General features: G+C 41.3%; 1 protein-coding gene across 2 annotated transcripts in view; it reads left to right on the top strand.

Annotated features, from left to right (window-relative positions):
• HACD3 (3-hydroxyacyl-CoA dehydratase 3) overlaps positions 1 to 23,849 on the top strand; it is a 31,530-nt gene extending 7,681 nt beyond the window's left edge. The window contains exons 2-11 of one of the 2 annotated variants that reach the window (XM_080930099.1): positions 3,501 to 3,543; positions 5,663 to 5,736; positions 6,582 to 6,746; positions 8,063 to 8,114; positions 11,270 to 11,380; positions 13,950 to 14,077; positions 18,161 to 18,273; positions 19,533 to 19,639; positions 20,179 to 20,310; positions 22,227 to 23,849. In XM_080930099.1, coding sequence (XP_080786225.1) covers positions 3,501 to 3,543; positions 5,663 to 5,736; positions 6,582 to 6,746; positions 8,063 to 8,114; positions 11,270 to 11,380; positions 13,950 to 14,077; positions 18,161 to 18,273; positions 19,533 to 19,639; positions 20,179 to 20,310; positions 22,227 to 22,303 — 1,002 coding nt within the window. In that variant the 3' untranslated portion in view covers positions 22,304 to 23,849. The remainder of the gene's footprint in view (positions 1 to 3,500; positions 3,544 to 5,662; positions 5,737 to 6,581; positions 6,747 to 8,062; positions 8,115 to 11,269; positions 11,381 to 13,949; positions 14,078 to 18,160; positions 18,274 to 19,532; positions 19,640 to 20,178; positions 20,311 to 22,226) is intronic. The other variant, XM_080930100.1, reaches the window with a different exon arrangement.
• The last annotated feature ends 38 nt before the right edge of the window (positions 23,850 to 23,887 follow it).

Here is a 23,887-nt window from a genome sequence, read left to right as displayed (position 1 = left end):
TCCCTGACTCATTCTGTCAACTCTTACTCTGATTCATCATTTTGTCTGCTCCTCAATTAGATGTCAACTTTCAAGCATGGTGCTCCATTTTACAAACTATTGTTACCTTTATTTAATCCTCTTTTGGGATTAAAGGTATGTACTAAGGGCATGTCTGTATTCCAGCCAGAAAGATTAAAGGTAAGTAAGTCATTCCAGCCAGATCACACAGACCTAGAAGGTTTTTGGATATGTGCCCTTGCTTGCCAGAGCAACCATGTTGCTAGATTAAAAATTTTCCACATGGCACTGAAAAAAAAAAAGAGCCTTGTGAAATTGTGGGACTATTACAGGGAGAGAAGAGCTACTGGGAAAAATCCTTTCAAGGGAAGCAGCTATAAATTCAAGACACCCTCTCAAGACAAGTGGAGTAAGGCTGGAGAAGTCTGGGCTGAGTCATTTTGATCTCCATGTCTTGGATTCTGCCTGCACAAGTCCTCATCTCTGGGACTTCCTACAGAATTGCTTCCTCAATAAGGATAATTCCACAGGGGGATGAGTGGCTCATTGAAAGGCTTATTCAGATCTTTGGAGGAGGCTCCAGAGCCTGGCAGCACTTGAGGATGCCTCTGCATTGCCTGGCATCAGGGCTTCTTGCAAGGCAGCTTTTTGACCACCTTGAACCCCTTACCAAGCCCTAACCCAAATGAAAATACAACTTTTTGTAGGGAGGAAAGAAAATGAAGAAGAAACAAAAGCACACTTCTCTGGCTGCATACCACAGTGTGGGTCTGATTTGGCTCTCAGGACACCAGATGATGACAGAGAACTGAGTGAAAACCAAAAGAGAACAGTGGCAGCAGCAGGTTTGGGGTGCCGAGGCACTCTTCGCTTGGAAAGCAAGCAGGTGAAAAAGAACAAACTGAGGAGACAGAAAGACCTCGAGGCACATATCCAAGACTAGAAGCTAGGAGAGAACATTTTATTGGGATGTGGTCAGCTGTGGCTAGTGCCTACGACAGGTTGAATAATCTGAGGTGGGCATGTCTACTGACTTTAGCAGCATAAAGGCTTTTGATGGTTTTGACTTGAGGGGCTTTAGTAGAATGTGTGAGTAAAGGTTAGACATACCCTGGCTCACAAACATGCCTAGCCAACTACTTAGCTTGTAGTATGATCATGTATGTCAACCTTGTTTGGACATGCTGTCTGAGGAGAGAAAAATCAGGCCACTCAAGCCTCTTTTAGTTTCCTATGCAAAGGAATTAGGGTATGTGGAACCTAAGAAAAGACCTAAGTAGAAAATTTAACTTTAAGGTATCAGAACTGTATAGCTTCCTATGATAAGTATATTTACATAGAAACCTATTTCTTGGGCTGGGAGTACAGCTCAGTAGAGAACACTCTCCTAGCATGCACAGGGCTCTGAATTTGGTTTCTAATATGGTGAAAAACCAAATTAAAAAAAAAATGTCTTTCTCTTACTGAGAACCTCTCACATCCCAGAAATGTGGCCCTCTGTTTTTTCAGTATCAACATGAGAACAGTCATCCTTGCCATATTTTATGGAAGAGAATTTCTTTCTGGGATAAATCTTTTCTTTCTCTCTTTATCTGTTTTTGAAAATACAGTAACAAAAGATAAGGGCCTAGCTCACAGCATAGCTCCTACAAGTGAGTTCTTGGGAGTGGGTCTGAAATTAGGGTAGATACTGCTGCTCTTACATAAATCCAGTGAGTCATGGCAGGGTCTTCTATGTGTCCTCAGCACTGGGGTCCATGTACTTGAGCAGATACTGTGGCTTAAGCTTTGATCTTATGCCCCAACACTGTGTCTGGGCCTTCTAGTTTTCTAGAGATCTAAAGTACTGTGTTTGGGAGAGTGACCCACACCCTGGGCTATGGAGCCAGGAGCAGCACTGACAGGAAGGGGAGGGGACCTCAGGCAGGAGAAGACAGAGACTTTAGAGCCAAGGCCTGGCAATCCTGTAACCAGCCTAAGTACAGAACCGCAGATGGTCTGGACACCACTGCAAGGGTGCCGCTCTCACCATGCGGGACAGTGAACTGTGCATAAGTCAGAGGAGGATAGTGACCCTTGCCTCAGGAGTCCGAACTCAGCCCGGGACAGCTTGGCACATCTATTTTAATATTGTGCTGAGCACGACAGCTCGCTTGCATATTTTTAAACATTTCTAATACAGAGACATTCCAATAAACTCATTAAGCCTTAAAAGGGGTTGGGGGGGGGCTGGAGCGATAGCTCAGTTGTTAAGAGTACTGACTGCTCTTCCAGAGTTCCTGAGTTCAATTCCCAGCATCCACATGGTGGCTCACAACCATCTGTAATGAGATTTGATGCTCTCTTCTGGTGTATGTCTAAAGACAGTTACGGTGTACTTAAATATAATAAATAAATCTTAAAAAATATTTGGGAGCGAGGCCGGGCACAGGCATGTACTTGGAAATCTGTATTTTGATACCCTGGTGTATAATGGCTTGTGGTCCTGTTTTGGACAAGGTTTTAGTTCTGTCTGTCCTCCTGTCTCAGACTGTTCAGAATCTGACTCCTCTGTGTGACACCTTTACTTCCGCCCAGTCAAGCTTGACATTCACCACACTTTCACCCGCCCTTTTCTGGCTGCTCTTGGCTGTGCATTGATCACGTGTGCCCACTATCTAGTGTGTGTGCTCTCTCTGCCTTGGTGGTTTCCTTTGCTGAGTAAAAGAGTACAGAGAGCTGAGAGTCAAGCAGAAAAGCAGACGACACTGGGATGCAGCACCTCTTGAAGAACCACCTTGAATTGTCGGTAGGAGGTGGTCTTCTTTTATCCAGTGAAAAATGGTTAGTTTTACTTTAAGCTGCTGAAGGTGTGCATTACAGCCCTTTCTGGGGATAAATGAAAAATCTGGAAAACTCTGAATTAAGTTTTCATTAAGAAGTTGAGGGAATCTGGATCCAGAGGCTGATAGAACCACAAACCGATTTGTTGACTCTTCTGAGCCCAGCCCTGCTGTAATTCTTGTTTTCATTTTGGTACAAGGTTCTCACCCTTGTTATGGTGTTCTCAACCATCTGTTCCAAGGTGCTTGGTCTCTTGAATCTCAACTTGAATAACCCTTAACTGCCTGTCCATGCTCTAGCCTGCTTCTGTGCTACCTTCTCACAGGAAGTGAGTCATCTGTTCCACTGAGTGCTCAGGGATGCAGCCTGCAAGATGTGTCTGTTCCCTCATTCACCTCATATAGCTCCTTGCCTGCCTAGCCATCATCATAATGAACTGATTCATACATAGCCTGATCCTTCTGCAGAGTTAGAGCAGTTTAGAGTCCTTGGAGGAGGCAGCAGTCAGTGAGGTACCCATAGACACAGAAACCTACAGGGATGTGAACAGACCCCTCACTCTTATCAGGGAAGAACAGAGTAGGTCAGTCTCCAGGAGGAGGATGGGAAGAAATTTCTGTTTTATTGTAATTTCTCCATATTAAAATCTCTCTTGTGTCCCTGGTCTCTTTTCACAGAACCCTGCTATCAGCATCACAGAAAATGTGCTGCATTTCAAAGGTTAGTATCTGAATAGATTCTAGAAGCCCTCTGCATAGATCAGAAGGCATGATGGCAGTTTTCCTTTCTGTCAGTCTTTCTGTCTACCTACCTACCTATCTTACCTGTTTAGTTTGTTTTTGAAACAGGCTTTCAGTATATACTATGGGTGGCTTGGAACTCCATATGTAGGCCAGGCTAGCTTAAACTCACAGAGATCCACCTGCCTCTGCCCCCCAAATGCTGAGATTAAGGGCATGTGCCACCATACTTTGCAAACACACACACATATTAAAACTGTGAGTACATGTGTACTGAAATTCCAGCCCACAATGCAGTGCCAGGTGGGGTTGTACTTCTTGTCAAACTCCTTCTTGATATGGGCTGCAATATCCTTCTCTATGCTGTACTTCTCCAATGCCTGAGTTGCATCTCTTCCCACGACATGTGCATTTTTTATCACTGCCTTCCAGTCGCACATGGTTACCAGTGGAGCAGGGGCCAGCCGGCTGCTGTGAGCTCCTAGGGTAGGGAAAGTGCTAGCACCACCCAAGCAGTGGAGAACAGCCAGTCGATACCGAAACTGTGGCACATCTGTTTTTCCTTTTCTAAAAGGGTTTTTTGAGACATGGTCTTGCTATGTAGTCCAGGTTAGCCTTGAGCTCCACATCCTGCCCCAGCCTTGTAAGGATTGGATTGTAGGCCTGTATCCACCATGCCCAGGTGAAAATTTTTTTGAGACTTGACTATTTTGATGGTCTCTGATTCCAAGAATCTGGCCCATGTTTTCTCCGTAGTTCCTCAGTAGGCTTCCTACAGTGCTCAAAACACTGGGCCTGTGCTTACTGACTGCCAATGGCTGGGTCTCCTTACTTTCTTGCCATTCTAGTTTTCTAGAGTTACTGTCTTTTTTTTTTTAATGGCACCTCAAGTAGTCCAGACTGACTTCAAACTTGAAATGTAGCTGAGGATGACCTTCAATATCTGACCCTACTGTCTTTATCTCTTAAGTTATGTGATTGCATGTGTGAGCCAACCCTAGCTTCCTGGGGTTATTAGAAAGTAGAATTTCTGTTTCACCTGTAATTCCATCTATCCTGATAGATTTCCACAAAATTACAGTCTGGCTTTGTTCTGTTTTTTTCAAGAGAGAGTTGTGGTGGTAGTATCGTAGGCTTAACGATTCAGCCTACGAACTGTTCTACTTTAAGGAGTATATGGTCTTAGAATATTAGTAGCCATTCATAGCAAATATTAGGAAGATTGTAGTAAAATGACCAGAGGAGGGAAGAGAAACCCAGAGTGAACCAAGAGAAAACAAAGGGTAGAGGGGAAGAGTATCCTGTGATATCATTGGCACTGGAACAAGAGACTGCTTGATTTGGAAAGAGTCGTGTCATGGCTGAGGAATGGAGTGACTACCTCAGGGATTGTTCCTCAGCTCAGCCCATCCTCTGCCCTGTTGCATTTGGGACTGCTAAGACAGGTCGACTTCTGCCTTCATTCTCTCCCTGGATGGAAGGTTTTAGATTAGAGTTATTTTTGAGTTAGTGCTCTCTCTCTCTCTGACTCCTCCTCCCTTCCCCCCCTCTGTCTGTGTATTGGGACTTGAATGCAGGGCTTGATGCTTGCTAGCAGAGAAAGACTTCCAAGCCACATCTCCCAGTCCTGCAGCCTGTCTTAACCCAGTCAGGATGGCATAGACATCTGACTTTTTTCTTCTCAGAATTTAGAATCAAAGTAAATGGGAAAGTTAAATTTTACATATGTACCCCCTTTGGGCCTTCCTCCTCTTCCTCTTCTTCCTCTTCTTTTTCTCTGTCTTCTTCCTCCCTCTTCTTTCTTTTCCTCATCCATCTCTATCTTCTTTTTACTGTTATTGTACTGGGCATTATACAGGCTGAGTTAAGGTTTCATAAGTAGTCCAAAACAGACCAATAGTAATCATAGAGTTCAAGTTTGCCCATAGTTTGGCTAATCCAGCTGTTGACTACCTCTACCCTCATGTTCCCATGCTTCCACACTTTTGATAGGAACTGTTAACTTTTGCCTCCCCCCCTCCCAAACCACTGTAGCAGGCTGAGTTTGGAGTGCCCTTGCTCTACTCAAATTCACAAAACCCACATTCTTTTATTTACAGCTCAGGGACATGGTGCCAAAGGAGACAATGTCTATGAATTTCACCTGGAGTTCTTAGACCTTGTGAAGCCAGAGGTATGTTCTCTGCTTTCTTGTAACCTTTCCACTTTAAGAAATATGTACTAGTAGTTAAGTGACTTGAAGGACAGAATCTGAAGAGGAGCAAAGGGAAATGACACTGTTGGTTTGGAACAGATACTGTTGTGTGTGAAACAGATGCTGTTGTATGTAGCTGCCAAGGAGTGGGATGCTGGAGAGCCAGAGCACTAGAGCTGCATCTGGGCTTGGCTATTCTTTGTGATAAGAACGTCCATTTTTTCCCTCATGTGTTAGATAAGGGCTCAGATGAAATCTCTAGCTCTCTTCCAGTTCTGGTATTCTCTTATTTTACTGATGGTAGAGGAGAGTCAGGTGATAGCTATTGAAGCCCTTGTTGTAAGGTTTTCATGAGACTTAGATACTGTGCAATTAAGGATCACAGGAGGCAGAAAGGATTTAAGATTCAACAACAATAACAACAACAACAACAAAAAAGGATTTTAAAAAATGTCAGGATCATAGAAAAGTTTCCTTCTTTTAGCCTCAGGAAGTTGATGATTTGGTTCATACATCTTACCTGGTGGCTTGAGTCTATGAATCTTCCTGTGCAGGAGCTTGTTCTGTGGTAGCTCAAATAGTCAGCCCTGGTGTGGGTATGAGAATATGTCATGGGCTTCCCACGGAGGCAGAGAGAAAAGCCAGAAAAAGACTTCTGTTCTTACCAGCTGTTATTTCCAGTAGCCCTTGGTCAAGAATGTTCTCCACTTATCATGGCTTGTAGAAGCAGAGATGGAACAGAGGAAACCCCATGCAACCTCTCTGTGAAGCCACAGCAGCACAGTGCAGGAAAGAAGTTCTCACTCTGTGGCTTTCTCTCTCAGCCAGCATACCGGCTGACCCAGAGGCAGGTGAACATCACAGTCCAGAAGAAGGCAAGTCTTTGGTGGGAGAGGCTCACCAAGCAAGAGAAGCGCCCACTGTTTCTGGCCCCTGACTTTGATCGTTGGCTGGATGAATCTGATGCAGAAATGGAGTTGAGAGCCAAGGTGAGCAAGCAGGCTAAGCCCTTATTACTAAAGATGAACTTCTGAGGGTTTGTAATGTGTGGGGACACATTATATACCGACTCGGAGGCTTGAGGATCACATGGATGTAGAGTACTAATCGTGTAAGTGTGGTAGGCTGCTTCACTCAGGGTTCATATGCTGCTACCTCGGGGCCAGGCTCAGGTGATGGGGTCTCAGGGGGAAGGTAAAGTACAATTCTTACCACTTGTCAAAGATACAGAGTCAAAAGTATCAGCACTGGTGACACAAAGCTTGAGCCTGCTGGCCAAGACAGTATTTTTTGGGTCCTCTCCCCATCCCTCTGTGCTCTCTGGAAGGAAAGCTGCACAGGCCCTTTCAGAGTAGGGAATTTCCATATCATTTTTTTGGGAAATTTTCTACATGAAAAATTTACCTGTTCTCTTCCAATTCCTTATTGAGTCATTTTTATTGGTTTATGCTTAAGATTATAATCTAACACTGCTTTTGTGGCTCACATCATCCCAGTTGTGGCCATTGGAGGCTCTCACTCAACCTAGTGCATCTTCCAAAAACTTGACCATTGTAGGGTCTTTTTTCTTTTCTCTTCACCCTTACTTACTTTCTGGCATTTTATAATCAAGTGTAACTGGCATATCCTTTGCTTCAGTTCTAGTAGAATCATTTCTTAAAGGAGCTATTTTTTTTTAAATTTTATGTGTATTGGTATTTTGTCTGCATATAAGTCTGTGCCCACAGAGGCCAGAAGAGGGTATTCAGATGTGGGTGCTTAGAATCAAACCTAGGTCTCTAGTGCTCTTAACCACTGAGGCATCTCTCTAGTCCAAGCTGTCTAATTTTTGGAGAGTGATATTAGCACCCAGATCAGCTGACAGTGAGAAAATACAGGTGTGCATACTAACACATACAGATACTGAGAAATATACCTTTATGTGTCCATCTGTATATTAAGCTAACCATAAGTTTACATTGACACTAGCTGTAATTTTAGCGTCTGGAAAAACACAAACGAAAACAAAACCCCACAGCTTATTACTAGGAATGTAGCGTCTGGAATGGCACTTTTCTACCCTGACCTACCTCTCTGTTTGATGCTATAACAAGCTGTCAGAGTACAGGAAGTCTGGAAACTAGCTTATTAACCATTGGATAGAATATACTTCCCACTTAGGTGGTGATTTGCAACAGTATCTCAGTAGAACACTGAACACAACAAGGAAGCCTGAGGGGGTCAGGTCACACTCCAGTACCTGGACTTTTTGTAGCTCCTGGGATTTCTAACTCATATTCTTGAAATTTTTCTGTCTGAATTCTAGGAGGAAGAACGCATAAATAAACTCAGACTAGAAAGCGAAGGCTCCCCTGAAAGTAAGTGGCTGAGAGTGGTTACTAGTTATGTGATGGGCTGGGTAGATGTGGCATGGTGGGAAAGTAGGGAATTTCACCCTGATGCAAGCTTACATGAGTACCACACTAAAGCCTTACTCTTTCTTTCTGTTTGAGACTAGCCTTGACTGAGTAAAACAAGGCTAATGTAGCAGAAAAGAACCTTGGTCTTATGAATGGACTAAGGACAGATGGCACTCACCTTGTGTAGGCAGTGGAAATGTGCATGGACTAAGGCCATACTCCTTCAGCCTGGTATCTGCTCCCATTTGAAGTCTGAAGGGCCATGGCAAGGATACTGTAGTTATCAGTTCTCAAGATGAAAAGTGTTCTGCATGTATGTCTGTAACATGTAACTGTAGGGTGCTCCAGGAGACTAGAAGAGAGTGTTGTAGCTCCTGAAACAAGTTACTGCTAGTTGTGAGCCACCATGTGGGTGCTGGGAACCAAACCAGGGTCTTCTTCAAGAGAATCAAGTGGTCTTGACCACTGAGCTAGCTCTTTAGCCCCTATTCAGAGTTTTTCTTTATTTTCTTTCTTTCTTCCTTTCTTTCTTCCTTCCTTCCTTTCTTTCTTTCTTTCTTCTTTCTTTCTTTCTTCTTTTCTTTCTTCCTTTCTTTCTTTCTTCCTTCCTTCCTTTCTTTCTTTCTTTCTTCCTTCCTTCCTTTCTTTCTTCCTTCCTTCCTTTCTTTCTTTCTTCCTTTCTTCCTTTCTTCCTTTCTTCCTTCCTTCCTTTCTTTTTCTTTCTTCCTTCCTTCCTTCCTTCCTTTCTTTCTTTCTTTTTCTTTCTTTTTTCCTTCCTTCCTTCCTTCCTTTCTTTCTTTCTTTCTTCCTTCCTTCCTTCCTTCCTTCCTTCCTTCCTTCCTTCCTTCCTCCCTCCCTCCCTCCCTTCCCTCCCCTCCCCTCCCCTCACCTCCCCTCCCTTCCCTTCCCTTCCCTTCCTTCCTTTCTTGTCTCCCAGCTGTCCTGAATTTCAGTATGTAGACCAGGCTGGCTTTAACATGTAGAGATTGTCCTGCCTCTGCCTCCTGAGTGCTGGGATTAAAGGTATGTGTACTACCCTGCCCAGCTCTTCAGAATTTTAGAAAAAAATTGTTTATCTAACCAAATGTTTATTAGAAAGAAGGTCTGAAAGGGAATATATATAACATTTGTGGCAATGGTGCTTCAGTCTAGCATCCACCTGTTACACACACTGCCTGGGAAGCACTAGTGTAACTCTAGGTGTGGAGCCGGGTGAGTTAAGTGTAGGCATCTCAAAAACTGATTTTCTAATGGCAGACTTATGCAGGTCTTGGGAAATTCACATGTGAACTACAGAATGAGATGAGGCTCATGCTGAATCAAACCTTTGCGGGGCAGTACTTGACATTCCATAAGTAATGAAGGAGCTTTAGAGAAGTGTTCTCTGATACCTCAAGGATTCCCAGAAATGTGTTCTCTGATACCTCAAGGTATTCCCAGAAATGCTTTGGAGGGATAGATCTTGTAAGATGCTCCACTTTGATATAGATCTTGTGTTTTACACGCTTAAGATTCTCTCTGTGTGTGTATCTCTCATGTTTTAAGTGAGTTAAAAAAAATACTGGAGTGATCACAGATTTAGAGAAACTGTCTTAAAAGATAACCTAGTCTATAAAGAGGATTATTGGAGGCAAAAACCAACACAAGGAGCCACCTCGATGAAGACAGTTGCCTGTACAAACTTGAACTGAGCCTGTGGAACCCACACAAAGGTGAAAAAAGAACACTAACATCATAGAGGGCTGATGTCACAGACATGTGACCTCCACATTGAGCCACAACATATGCACCTGCCTTTTCATAGCAACAGTAGTAATAGTGATGATGATGATTGTTTTGTTTTTAACTTTTGTGACAAGGTCTGAAAATTGCCTTTGGCTGACCTGGAACTCACTTCATAGACCAGACTGGCCTCAAACTCACAGATATCCTCCTGCCTCTGCCTTCAGAGTGCTGGGTACCAACATGACTGGCCCAATAATAAAGTTGTGTTTTTAAAGGCCACCTTTGATATTTAGTGTTTTAAACTTGCTCCATTAAAAACTATCTTAACACATATGGATTTTTAGCATTCTAGACAAGGCTTTAAACTGTTTTGTTGTTGTTGTTTTTAATTCATAGTTTCCTAATGATAGGGTTCTTCATGCTGGAGAAAGAATACATTTTTGCATTATAAAGAAGTTTGATTAAGTGGGTTACAGCTGGTGTCTTTTGGCCCTATGAGATGAGCTGTTTTTTGTTTGATCATACTGTTAATTGTGGTTTGGGCATCAGCCAAGTAGTGATGAGAGTATTGATAACAAAATTGGCCTGTAGCACCAAAAGCTGAATACCCCTCTCTGCCCAAGACTGTCCTTACTGTCCTTTTTCCCCTCTCTTGTGAGGGCACTGTAAGGTCAAGCCCTTTCTGTTGACAGAATGAGTGTCCTCATCTTTCTTCCTCAGGCTGTGTCCTTATCCTGCTATGTCTGGAGGCACTGCTCAGACCCCGACTTATCCACAGAGACCTGGAGACTGCCTGTTTCCCAGGCTGAGTTCTTTTTTCAGAAGACACTCTTTGTCACCCTCTGGCTTATGCAGTGTTTTTTTTCCAGCCCATCCTAAGCCCTCAGGAGGCAGTGCTATGCTTTCACTATCTTGTGTCCCCATTAAGCCTTTCACTGTCTGGTACATTGTGTTCAGACAGGACTGGCTATGTAAATATACAACCAAATGTTAGAATTGGTTTTTGGTTTTTTTTTTTTTTCATTCTTCCTATTTTGTGAGCCAGTTTGACCAGCATAATTTGAAAAAGGCAAAACAAACCAAAAAAAAAAAAAAAAAAAAAAAAAAAAAAAATCACCCCAAACCCAAAATTCCCAGAGAAGAGGAATTATGTTAACTAGAACAAAAGCTGAAGGGAAATATATTTCCTATATCCATTGTCAGGGGTGGAGTTTTTCTCCTGAGCTAGTCAAGGCTATGAAAGGAAACTGGTAAACACACATGTTGGCAGGCAGTGTCGTATGGGAGCTCAGGGCTACCAGGTAAAGAGAGGATTAGAGTTGTCTAGTTCCAGGACTTCCCTCTGGGGTTGTACAATAAGTAGCTCACTGTCCTGCTTTGTTTTGCAGCTCTTACAAACTTGAAGAAAGGGTACCTATTCATGTATAACCTTGTGCAGCTCCTGGGCTTCTCCTGGATCTTTGTCAACCTCACAGTGCGGCTCTTTATTTTGGGAAAAGGTAAGTATGAAGTTTTATCTATCTCAGCTGAGGTGGAAGATGACTGGAGCAGGCCCAGAACTTTCTGCAAATGTGTTTAAGGAAACAAGATCTACAGGCATAGTTTCTGCAGATGTGACATGTGGTATTAAGTTACAAACTCCTCATGTGTCTTCATCAGTGAGGAATTTCTGTGGAATAGTCACTAGTATAGTGTTATGGAGCATATAGAAAGGGTTAACAGTAGCATAAACAACACTTATGAGGCTAAAATTAACATGTAACTTGTTTTTCCCTGTTTGATCATAGCAGCTTGCAAACAAGCACTCTCAAAAAGATTACAGAGAATACAGTTTTCCAGTGGTCTGAATATAGGTTAATTGACAGTTCAGTCTCTTTTGCAAAGTAGGTATGCTGAAAATAAAATTATAATAGAAAATGTAAACTGTCTGAAAAGAGAAATGAACTCTTGTGGAGTTTCCTACTGCCTGACCCTGGATTTTCCACCTGCAGTTTGAGGTGGATGAGCTATTTAGCTGGGGAGTCTGTTGAAAGGGGAGGAACCATGAGTTGTTTTTAGACCCCCTGCCTCTGGACTTTGGGTAGCACAAGGCAGGCTAGAAAAACCACATGCCTGAGGACTTACAATCTGTGACTAGCAGCCCCCATGTGATCACATGAGTGAATGGAGAAGTCTCAGGTGCAGTTTCTTTCTTTGATTAGTTTAGCCTTATCATACTGGAAGGAAAACAGGGACCTTCAGATAGATAAATGCTCACCTTGTTCAACCTAAGATGGTAGGTGCATGCTGAGTGTTTTTTGTTTTTTGTTTTTTTTTTGATGAAACAGCTGGCTATAGGGCTGCCAAGATGGCTCAGATGGTAAGGGTGCTTGCTGCCAAGCCCTAAAGTCTAGCTTCACCACCCACATGGTGGGGGGTGGGAGGGAGAGGACCAACATCCAAAATTGTTCTCTGACAACCACATGCATACCATAGCATGTGTGAAGCCACATATGCACACATGCATGCTAAACATAAAGCATTTAAAGACATTAGGACTATAAAGTGATCCAGGCTAAAAGCTATCAAGTGAAAGAGGCCTGTTGGCTAATTGGTGATCAACTTTCAACTATAATTTATTTTTTCTATGGACTCTCTTAGTTGAAGATTTAGATTACAAATATATGGATAATAATTATATCTGCCAATGGCCTTCTTTTTTCTTTGTTTTCTTTTTTGTTGTTGGGGTTCAGTTTTGGTTTTGTTGGGAACATTTGTAGATGTGCGTTGCTGTTTCAGTGATTGAGAAGTGCTGCTTGTATTCAGTAGTCAGGAACTATGAATCTCTCATGTTCCCTAGTATGTAGGACAGAGGATAGTCCTGCCTAGAATGTCAGTGGTGCCTGCTTGGGAAATACTGCAATGAAGAATTCAGAAACACTGTGTGCAGGCAGGCTGGTGAGAAGATGGGGAATGACTGAGGAGGCCATGTGTGAGCCTCATTTGGTCATCTTGAATTTTTATCAGATAATTTACTGAAACAGTCTGTACTCTTATTTAGACCATTTGTATAGTAATGAATTTAGAAATGTTTCAGAGGATAACCTTGTATTAAAGGCCTTTAAAAATTGATATCTCTTTAGTTAGGATAGATTCTCAAAATTCTAAGAATTATTAGTCCTAAAGGTACAAACACTGTTAAGGATTTTGAAATCTAATTTTAAGGATTTTAGTATCAGGGACTAGAGAAATGGCTCAGTGGTAAAAACACCGTCTGCTCTTCTAGAGGACTTGGGTTTGGTTCCCAGCAGCCACATGGTACAAATGTCTATAAGTCCAGTTCCAGGTGACCAGATGCCTCCTCTGCTCTCCCATGCAGCAGGCATACAGTGGTGCATAGACATGCATGCAGGCCAAACCACCAAACACAGGAAAAAATAGTAATAATAATAGTGATGAACTTTTAAAATATTTAATTTTTAAAAATGTATGTGCAAGTATGCATATGTACAAATGAATACTAGGTGCTCTTGGGGACCCGAAGAAGGAGTTGGATTTGTTGAGTTATAAGTGGTTGTGAGCTGCCTGATACTAGTGTTAGGTACCAAACTCAGGCTCTCTTTCAGAGAATTATGTGCATGTCTCTGCTTAGCTTTCTCTATAGCCTTCCTGCATTCTAATTTTATTCAATACTTTTATCTTTATGTAATTGAATTTTTGATTGCTCATATAATATAGATGGTAGAGATTTAGTTTTAAATTAGAGATCTGAAAAGAATTACCTTTTTATCTTGTACACAGATTGATTTTTTTCAACAGATAGTTACAGAATGAAAGCTAGGCATGCCTTTGCCTTTGTTTTGTTTCTAACCTGGAGAAAGGGAAGCTGGGTCTTCGTTTTCACTTTCTGAAGATAAAGGGAGTTCCTTCTGGGAGCCCTAAAGCCTGTCCTTGCTTAGGGTAGAAACCTGAACCTGGCTTCCTATCTGTTTTCTTTCCTAAATTTTCTTCCTGTGAGGCATGGTCTAGGTAGAAAAGCTGCTTCTGCTAGATCATGTGGACTGACCATCATGTATGTTTGTGCCCTAGAGTCTTTCTATGACACATTCCACACTGTGGCTGACATGATGTATTTCTGCCAGATGCTGGCACTAGTGGAAACCCTCAATGCTGCGATTGGGGTCACGAGTTCCCCAGTGCTTCCTGCTCTCATCCAGGTATGGAAGGGTTGCATGTGAGATCAATAGGGATAGGTCATAATGTGCCTTGTTTCAGTTATTAAACATACTTATTTACATAGACTAGCACTATTTCATTTCAGCATGTAGGGAGGGTTTGGTGTTTTTTTTTTTTTTTTTTTTTTTCATTTTTATGAGCTAGGGTCTCTCTAGTCCTGACTGTCCTAAAATTTGCTCTGTAGACCAGTCTGTCCTCAAACTCCTTCTTCCTCACAAGTGCTGGGACATAAGCCATGCCCTGCCATGCCTGGCCTTGAAGGAAACATTTTAAAGCACTGGTATTTTCCAAAGCATATTTTCACATTGCTGGCCTGTTTTTTTGTTTTTTGTTTTTGTTTTTTTTTATCACACTTTCATGAAATGATAAAATTATAAAGAGCTTCTTATCTAGGGAATTTTGATTTTTCAGACAAGAACAGAGAAGCCTGTCTCTTGATTTGCTTAAGAAATTCTTGCTCCCCTGCTCTTTTTGCAGTGTATGCTGGTGGTTTTAGCTGCTAAAGTTTAGCAACTGGAATTGTTTTTTGTTCCCTCCAATAGCTCCATGCTGCCTCAGTCAGTTATTGTCCTAGGCCTGCTTCTTCTTAGCAGGTCACATACTGTGTCACTGCCCAGCTGCAGAGGCAAGCAATCAGGCATAGTTGCTGGTCTCATCTCAGTACTGATTTCATGTGCACTGTGTGCTTGTCTGTCAGCTGCATGGTAAGAGGTATTAGTTAACACAGCAGACTGTATTATTTATGGGTTTTTCTTCCCTTAGGAAGAGGCTGTCCATTTAGTTTAAAAAGTAACAAGAGTTAGTGTACAATACAGTAATATTACATATTGTATGTGAAAACTATGTTAAGTAAGAATTCAGGTTTTTGTTGTTGTTGTTGCTTTTTGCCAGGTGTAAGGGATAGATTCAGAATAACCATCTATCTAGGGAGTACCTTTCATTTATAACATGGTGGGTATGAAGCTTCTGAGCTTGGACAAGGTCATGTGCCTGGACAGGGTTTATTTTGACTTGGAAGTAGGGGCTAAATTTGCCACAGGTTGACTGAAGAGCTTATATATTGAGGGGTTATTAAGCAGTGTGAGGACAGGAGCAACTCAGGTGACAGTTTTGGATTCTGAGCAGGAACAATAAGAAAGCAATGGAGACAAAGCCCAGGGAAGCAAAGGAGGAGGAGTTACCTTATTGCTCTTTGAGGAAAGAGAAAAGAGTCTGGCCTAGTAATGAAGTAGCTCAAATGGTCTGGAGGAAAATATTTTCTGTATAAAATAGTCATAGGTCAGTAGATTTAAATTCGTTTACTTGGCTTTTCAGAAACACTGTAGAGAATTTTTTTTTTTTTGAGGAAAAATAGCAGATCAGGTGGCTGGATGAATATGCATGCTGCTCATGTAGAGACAAGAAGGAAATACCAGTTTAGTGTTGAGCGGGTCAAAAAATGAAGTGACTTTGGGCATGCAGAGCTCAACTGAACACCCATCTGAAACTACAGAACTACAAGCTCAGTTGTAAGTTATCACAAGGTATGGGAGACATGAAGCAGAGAAGTGAGAGCAGAGACTGCAGAGTCACTTGTGAGTGAGATAATTACGCTTGTGCCCCTGCTACCACAAGTCTTGTCACAAACTTGCTTAAGTGTTGGCCTTTCTAGAGGAAGAAGATATACTGTTTGTGAGTTGGCATAACCCCAGCACTTGGGAGTTAAGATGGGAAGGTCTTAAGTGTAAGGCCAGCCTAAAGTAGCTGGTGAGATCTGTCTCAACAGAACAGTAGATAGACTCTGAGACCTCCAGAAGGATCTGTAATAGAATCCTTGTCTCCTTGCTATTTGCATAATACTCATACTACAGACTTTAAAGTGATCCTCAACTGCTGCTACCCTCAGACTCCATAAGAAGAAAACAAATCTCTTCTGTTAAAATTACTTTTAACTGTAACTCAGTGGTTAAGGGCACAAGTTGTTTCTGTAGAAGACCTGAATTTGGTCACTCCCAACTACCTCAGATTTCAGTTTTAGGAGATCTCTGCCTCTGGCCTCCAAAAGTACCTACATTTACATACACATTATTAAAAATAAAGTGAATTGGGTTGGAGAGATGGCTCAAGAGTTTAAAAGCACTTCCAGAGGTCCTGAGTTTAGTTCCCATCAACCATATAGTAGCTCATAACCATCTGTAATGGGATCTCTTCTGGTGGGCAGGCATACATCTAGGCAGAACTCTGTATATATAGTAAATAAATAGATCTTTAAAGTGGCTTTAAGGGCTAAAGATATGGCTTAACAGATAAGAGTACTGACTGCTCTTCAGAGGGCCTGAGTTCAATTCCCAGCAACCACATGGTGGCTCACAACCATCTGTAATGGGATCAGATGCTCTCTTCTGGTTTGTGAAGGCAGTGGCACTGTACTCATATACATAAAATAAATAAATATTTAAAAAATATCACGGAGAGTCTAAAATGGGTTTAAAAAATTAAATGATGTTTTTAAAAAAATCTTTGTCTCAAAGAATTTACAGATTGGTTTCCAAAGAAAATGGGAGGCTTCCAATCAAAGATCATAAAACCAAAGAAACAAGACATTTGTACAAGAAATAGCAGCAACAGCAGACTGTAGGACACGCCATGGACATCTCAGTTTGAGAGTTAGCGCTTACAGAATAGAAAACATACATGTGGCAGTTCAACTATGGAAGAAGGTAGATCTCTGTGAGTTCTAGGCCGGCCAGGGGCATACATAACCTTGTCTCAAGGAAGGGAAAAAAGAGAGGTTATGTCTATGTTACAATTTGCAGAAATGGCTGGCTGGCATGATGGTACATTCTTGTACTGCAGCTGCTCTGGCATTGAATGTGGATTAGTTTAATAAATACAGAAGCAAATTACAGAGTAATACATATGGCATGAGTTCTAAACAGAGAAATGATAGGCACACTAGTGCTGGAGAGATGGCTTAGTAGTCAAGAATGCTTGATGCTCTTTCAGAGGACTTGAGTTTGTCTCTCAACCACCTGCAGCTCCAGCTCTAGAGTATTGAATGCTGCCTTTTGATCACCATAATCATCCACATGCAAGTGGCATATATACATATATACATAAAAATAAATCTTAAAAAATTCCATGAAATAGCATGTTATGTAGGCTCCATGGACCAGCACTGGGCTGTGTAGGCTGATGAGCACAGGATGGTGCACAGACAGTGAGTGCAGCAGTCACTGTGTCTGTAATGCTCTGTTTCTTACTGTGGGCTGTGGAGGCACCAGTGCTCATTGGCAGTATCCTTTATATTATGTTCGTGTGTATGTATGTGTGCTTTTGATACTGGAGAAACAGAAGATAATAACTCAGTGTTATAAAGGATCTACTAAACTTTCTTAGAAAATACTAAGTTTCACAGAGTAGAATTTAACTGCAGTCAGGATGACCCTGGGTAACAGCTGTCTAGTAAAGCAGTCCTTGTCTATTTGAAGACAACTATGATAGATATTTTTACATTGAAAATCTCTCCATTTGGCTAAACAACCAATCTTTGGGATTTCTGTCTCTGTGAAACATTTATATGCTTAAAGTGTAACTCGGGTCCCTACAGCTATATAAGTTGCTAGGGTTTCTATTCAGTCTGGTTCCCTTTTGTGCATTAGCCAAAACCAGTTTTGCATTAGTATTAAAGGTCTTTTCCTTCATTAAATTCTGTTAGTGGAGTGATTTCTCACTGTGAAGGCATATTCTGTATCACTTTAATGTACATAGAAAAGTACCTATTCATCTAGAAAGACTGGTTTGTAACAAGGGACCATGAAATGGCTAGATGGGTAAAAGTTCTAAGCCTGACAACCTTAATTCAATTTTTGCAACTCAAGAGGTAGGAGAGAACTGCAAGTTCATCATGGCATACTTCCTTCTGCCCACATATACACACAAAATAAAACATTTAAAGGCTTTTAAAAAGGAGCTTCTGTAAATGCATGCATGTACTGTGGGTATGCTGACAGATATATAGGTATGTGCACACACAGATACATAAAATATTTAAATTGTCTCGATCTTTTGGATCTTTTTAATAGTTTCTTGGCAGAAATTTTATTCTGTTTCTCGTTTTCGGCACCATGGAAGAAATGCAGAACAAAGCTGTGGTTTTCTTTGTGTTTTACTCATGGAGCACAATTGAAATTTTCAGGTGGGTACCCGTCTCAGGAGCATATGCTGTTGCTTTGGCTGTAAGTTTCATTTGGTTTGGTACTAGGATTACACATGTGAGGATTCTAGCTGTCACTGTACTTGGCAGTGCTAAGATAGACTGTTTGAAAGCACTGATTAGAGCCCAGACTATAGAGACCAAAAAGAACCAAATAATAAAAAAATCATTACAAATTCAAGGTCTCACTGTTGTATTGTAAAGATCCAAGGCCCACCCAAGAGGGAAGGAAGTACTTGAAAAGTTTGGAGGAAGACAAGGTTGAAGACCAGGATGAGTTAGTTAAGAGAGCCTTCCTGAGGGCAAGATAAGTGACTCTTACTAAAGAGAAATTTCATCTTGAGTGTAACTTATCTTTTTTTTTTTTTTTTTTCACTTTAAGAAGCAGAGGCAGGAGGATTGCCATGAATTTGAGGTCAACCTGACCTACACAGAGACCTTGAGAAACAAAACAAAAATCTATTTAATTAAGCAGTGTTCTGTTTTTTAACCCCTCATCCATACTGTCTGCTTTTTCCCATTGTGTCATATGCAGTGGGGCTTCTGCAGATTGCTTCCTCTGCTAGGTTTGTATAATGACAATTTGACAAGGTTCCTGATCCATGTCCTGTTATGCCTGGGTCTGTATCCTCCAGCATGCAAGATACAAAGACTTGAAACAGATCCAAGGTCTTTGCTGATAACATTTTGGGAAGAAATTAATTTCTTGTGATTTTTTTAAATTCTATTTTTCATTTTTAAGACATGGTCTTATTATGTAGCTTTGGCTGCCATTGAACTCAGAGATCTGGCTGCCTCTACCTCCTCTGAGATGAGACATAAAGGCATGCACTACCATGCCCAGTGTGATGTCTCTTTAAGACTGAGCATTTGTAATTCTAGATTAGAGGCTTTTTGTATAATTTTGTAGAATCATTTATTTATCCAGAGGCAGTTATGCATCTCTATCTACTAGGAACATAGATGAGAGCTAGGAATAAAGATAATTAGGTTCTCCTCATGTAGCTGAACAAAGAGGGTTCCTTCAAGAATACACTGAGCCTACCAGTAGAATTCACAGCCTTTGTGAGTTGGGATGGTGTCTGATAGGAGTTTGTGAATAGCTAACCCAGGACTATAATTCTGTTCTGAAGCCATATGCTACAGGTGGAGAATTAACTTTTTGGTATCTGAGAATGCTCATCTAGGGTAGAATTCAGAACCTGTAGTAGCTGTCATTTTTTAATTTTTGTTCTCCATAGGTACCCCTTCTACATGCTTTCCTGCATTGACATGGACTGGAAGGTGCTCACGTGGCTTCGTTACACTATGTGGATTCCTTTATACCCCCTAGGATGTCTGTCAGAAGGTATTTTTAGAAACTTTAGGTTCATAGTATAGCTCTCAGAGGTGCCTATGTAGCTAAAAGGCTGGTTTCCTCTCTACCAGCCTTAGTCTAATCAGTGTAGTAAGACCTCAGGGATTTCTTCCTGATGGCCTCTTTTCATATTCTTTGTGTGACTGCTCCAGAGACATGGGTCTCATTGCGGAAGATTTGGAAGCTGGATGCGCTCCTGTGCTGCATGCTCTTTATTTACATGTTAGTCTCAATATCCCATAGATAGATTTTATTAGTAACTTCATTTTATTATGACAACCCCCTAGTGAGTAGATCAGCAGGAATCCCCACCCCCACCCCACCCATTTTATAGGAGAAGAAAGAGAAGCCCAGTGCTGTGCTGTTCTTGTCAGTCTACTGATACTCTACAGGCAATGTCAGAAGTCTAGGAACTTCCTGTACAAGGAGGGAGGAAACATCTGCAGCCTCAGGCTGGAGCTGTGGGGCCTGAGTTGCTGGGGACTGATGCTTCAATCCCAGTTCCATTTGCTTCTCACTGATGTTTTCAGCTGTCGCAGTGATCCAGTCCATTCCAGTATTCAATGAGTCAGGAAGATTCAGTTTTACTTTGCCATATCCAGTGAAGATGAAAGTCAGATTTTCCTTCTTCCTTCAAGTTTATCTTGTAATGCTATTTTTAGGTAAGTACTAGCTACATATATATATCTTGTCATATTTTAGACAAGATAGCTAAGTGATTCAGTTTTAGCATCTTTATTATAATTCTACTTCTGAAAGAGTGGCCGGGGAAAGGTTTTATTTGTGCAAACAGACCTTGTGTAGAGTATGCTACATGTGGAAATCTTTCTCTCAGGTCTACAGTAGAAGAGTTGTGACTGCTTTGTCAGTGGGAGTTGTCATATATGTGGATATTGAGGAAATACCATGCATTACCTCCTGATGAACCACTAAGAGCTCTTCTAACAGCAGCAGGAGATAACTCTGCTGCCTCTGTTCTAACCTGCTTGGGGGCTGAGGAGGAAATAGAGCTGTTGGCAAAGGAAGGAGGTAGTGATGGCCTCTGAGCATCGAGTTTGTTGGGAAGCACCCTGCTGATCATGACCACCTTAGTAATTTAGGTTTGTGTCAAACACAAGTTCTAGATTAATTCATAAAAGCTAAAAACTAATGGGAACAAGAAGTAAAACTTGAAATTACTTGAAAGCCATTGTAACTCAAAGGAGTCCCTTTAAATACAGTGTTTAGATTATGTATTTGACGTGGTAGATTTAGATAAATATAGATGTGTTGCTGATAACAGCAGGTTCTGCCTCTTTTTGTGAATTAGTTCTCTCTGTGTGTAACATATTTATCAAGACTTAGCAACTGATAGCAAGAATTGTTATCAGTTTCTGAATGCCAGCAAGTGGCCTTGGAGGTGCTTTTGGTTCCAGGTTTCATAGACTTTCAGTCAGAATTCTGCTAGGACTGCGGCTTCTGTAGATTTGGCCTTTTTGATAGCCAGAACATTAGTTCTGAGCTTACTCCTGTTGTTGCCACAGACCCTGTCCATGTGGCTGCTCCTGATATGATTTGACTAAGTAAGAGTTAGACAACTAGACACTTAGTAGCAGAAATGCAAGCCATTATTGAGACTGGCGAGGCTCAGTGCAAGAGAAGGGAGGGAAGAGATCAATAATGAACATCTTAGAGTTGCCACCCTGAGTAGCAAGATGAATAGTACATATATCCTGAGAAGTTAAAAAGCCTAGTGATCGCCATCATTTATTGTGGGAGATTATACCGCTTAGGAGAGCCCCAGATCTATTTTAAAAAGTTAGAATCCTGTATGGTGGCTCACATTTGTAATCACAGCAGCGGGGAGACTGAGGCTAGAGGACTGCCTTAAGTTTAAGACTAGCTTAACTTGGGCAATAGAATAAGTCCTGTCTCCAGGAAAGAGTAGACATATTTTAATATGCACTGACCCTATTACCTATCTTTTTTGTTAGTGTTGCTTAATTGAAAGATATGTGCATGTTATTATTCAAAATGAAGTCAATCCAAAATCCACAGTTTTGGGTCTTAACCAGGTACTATAATGTTCATAGGTCAAGGAATTTTTTTTATACACATTCCTTCATAGTAAGTATGTAAAGTGTTTTTATCCCTGTTGTACACATCAAGGAACCAAGGTGAGGCTAAGCCACAGAACTTCCTGGTTAAGTAGAATTGAAGCTTGCATTTGAAATCCTGTTTCCTCACATACTACATTGTACTTCTAGATGGCAGCTTACTATGTGTTCTCGAATAGCCTTCCAGCTCTAATTTGGGCATTCATTAAATGTATACGGGGTGGGGACAGGCAAAAAAATCTTGAACTTAACCATCTATATAAGGTGAACTGTATTGATGACCATATCAGTATTAAAATGTGTCAAAACATGAATAAGAGATCATGAACAAAGGGTGGGCCACTTCAATCACTGCACTGCTGTGGGTTAAGCTGTATCTGAGCAATAGGTTTCGTGCTGTGAGGCCTGGCACACAAACAGCAGACACAAACACTTCCCTGTCACAGGATGTTTCTAATCACCTGTTTTTTTTTTTCCCCTAGGGTTATATATTAATTTTCGTCACCTTTATAAACAGCGCAGGCGGCGGTATGGACAAAAAAAGAAAAAGCTCCACTAAAGATAAATTTGGTAGCTTCATATGAGCTGAATCTATGGTTCTTACTGTTTTACCTTCTTGTACTGATGTAAGGGTTTTTTTTTTTTGTTTGTTTGTTTTGTTTGTTTTGTTTTTTAAAGTAAGGCTGTCTCTTTTCCCCAGTAACATTCCTAAATTTACTGTCTTTTATCTTAGTGTTGTACTTGCATGACATGGATATCTGGTACCTGATGACAAGTTCAATCTTATATATTTAAAAAGAAAGGTGGCCCTCCTCGTGTCTGTGCTCTTCCCTACTGTCACTGTCTTTCTTCACAGGGCTTGGTCTTTCTGCTACTGCTTGTGAAAACTAAAAAAAAACATGACTACATTTTCCCATTGCAGATTGTCAAAAGTGACCCAATTATTTTATAACCAAGCCGATCCTTGTGTAGTGGGATAGCACTGACTTTTTGAAAATCAGGTAAACACGATCATTGACTTTTTTTGAGTCAGAGTAGGGCTAGAGAACACTTCGTATTTGATGTCTTTTGGTTAAAGACATCCATTACTATAGCACTTACCAGGTATTGAAAAGGCAGTGATACACCATGACTACTTAATTCCTAGCTAAATCAGAACTGCCTACAACACTGGAGAAAGGGAGCATTACTTGCAGAATAGAGATTATAAATTCCAAATGTGAATGGCTGCAGGGGTCAGAAGGGAACAGAGATGCAAGAGCCAGGCAGGAATCAGCTGTGATAATGATGCCTGTGGCAAATGCTGAAGTAGGCCAGACACACCTACAAGATGTCTTGGGCTGCACATAGACACATAGTCAATCTATATAATTCTTGGGGCTCGCTCAGTCCATTTACTTGTGTATTTCTCTGAATGATCGTTGCGACTATTTTTTTGAACTGTTCATTTTTCCTTGTTATTAGTCTTTTTTTTTTTTCTTTTGTTTTTCAAGATAAGATTTTTCTGTGTAGCTTTGGCTCTCCTAGAACTTGCTCTGTAGACTAGGCTGGATTTGAACACACAGATCTGCCTGCCTCTGCCTCCTGAGTGCTGGGATTAAAGGCAGGAGCCACCACAGCCTATTTTGTTTTGGTTCTGATAAAAAACTGTGCAGTAGGAACCAGAGCTGGGAAATTACCAGGATTCCTGCAGGAAACTCCCCAAAAGGGGAACTGATTCACAACACAGATCTTAGGGTTGGGCACTGTATAAAACATCTTTAGTCTCTCTACCACATTCTATGTAAACCATGTGGTGAATTAACACCAGGAAAAAAAGAGCTTGAGGGTGGAAGCTCCAATCTTCCACTCCCAGTTCTTAGAGGAAAGGAGACTTGTGTTGTCAAAATGAGCCCATAGTGGATTAAACTGGCTGCTTTGACACACCTCACCTCACTGGAATAGTATTTTCCAGGTCTGCAGCTTCTGTCAATGATTGCTGTATTACCTTCTGGTGTTCCTTCCACTGACTGTGGGACAAACCTGGCAGTTCAGCTTTGCAGTCAACCATGCCGTATCCCTGTGTAAAATCCCATGTTCTAGTTGCTGTTAGTATCCCCTTCGTTGCTGTCTGAGAACGTGAAAGATTGTGTATTTCTATTAA

The sequence above is a fragment of the Micromys minutus genome, assembly GCF_963924665.1.
Source record: "Micromys minutus genome assembly, chromosome: 16".
Taxonomy (NCBI): Eukaryota; Metazoa; Chordata; class Mammalia; order Rodentia; family Muridae; genus Micromys; species Micromys minutus.
Note: the sequence above shows the minus strand (reverse complement) of the source record. Positions and strands in the feature narration are given on the sequence as shown.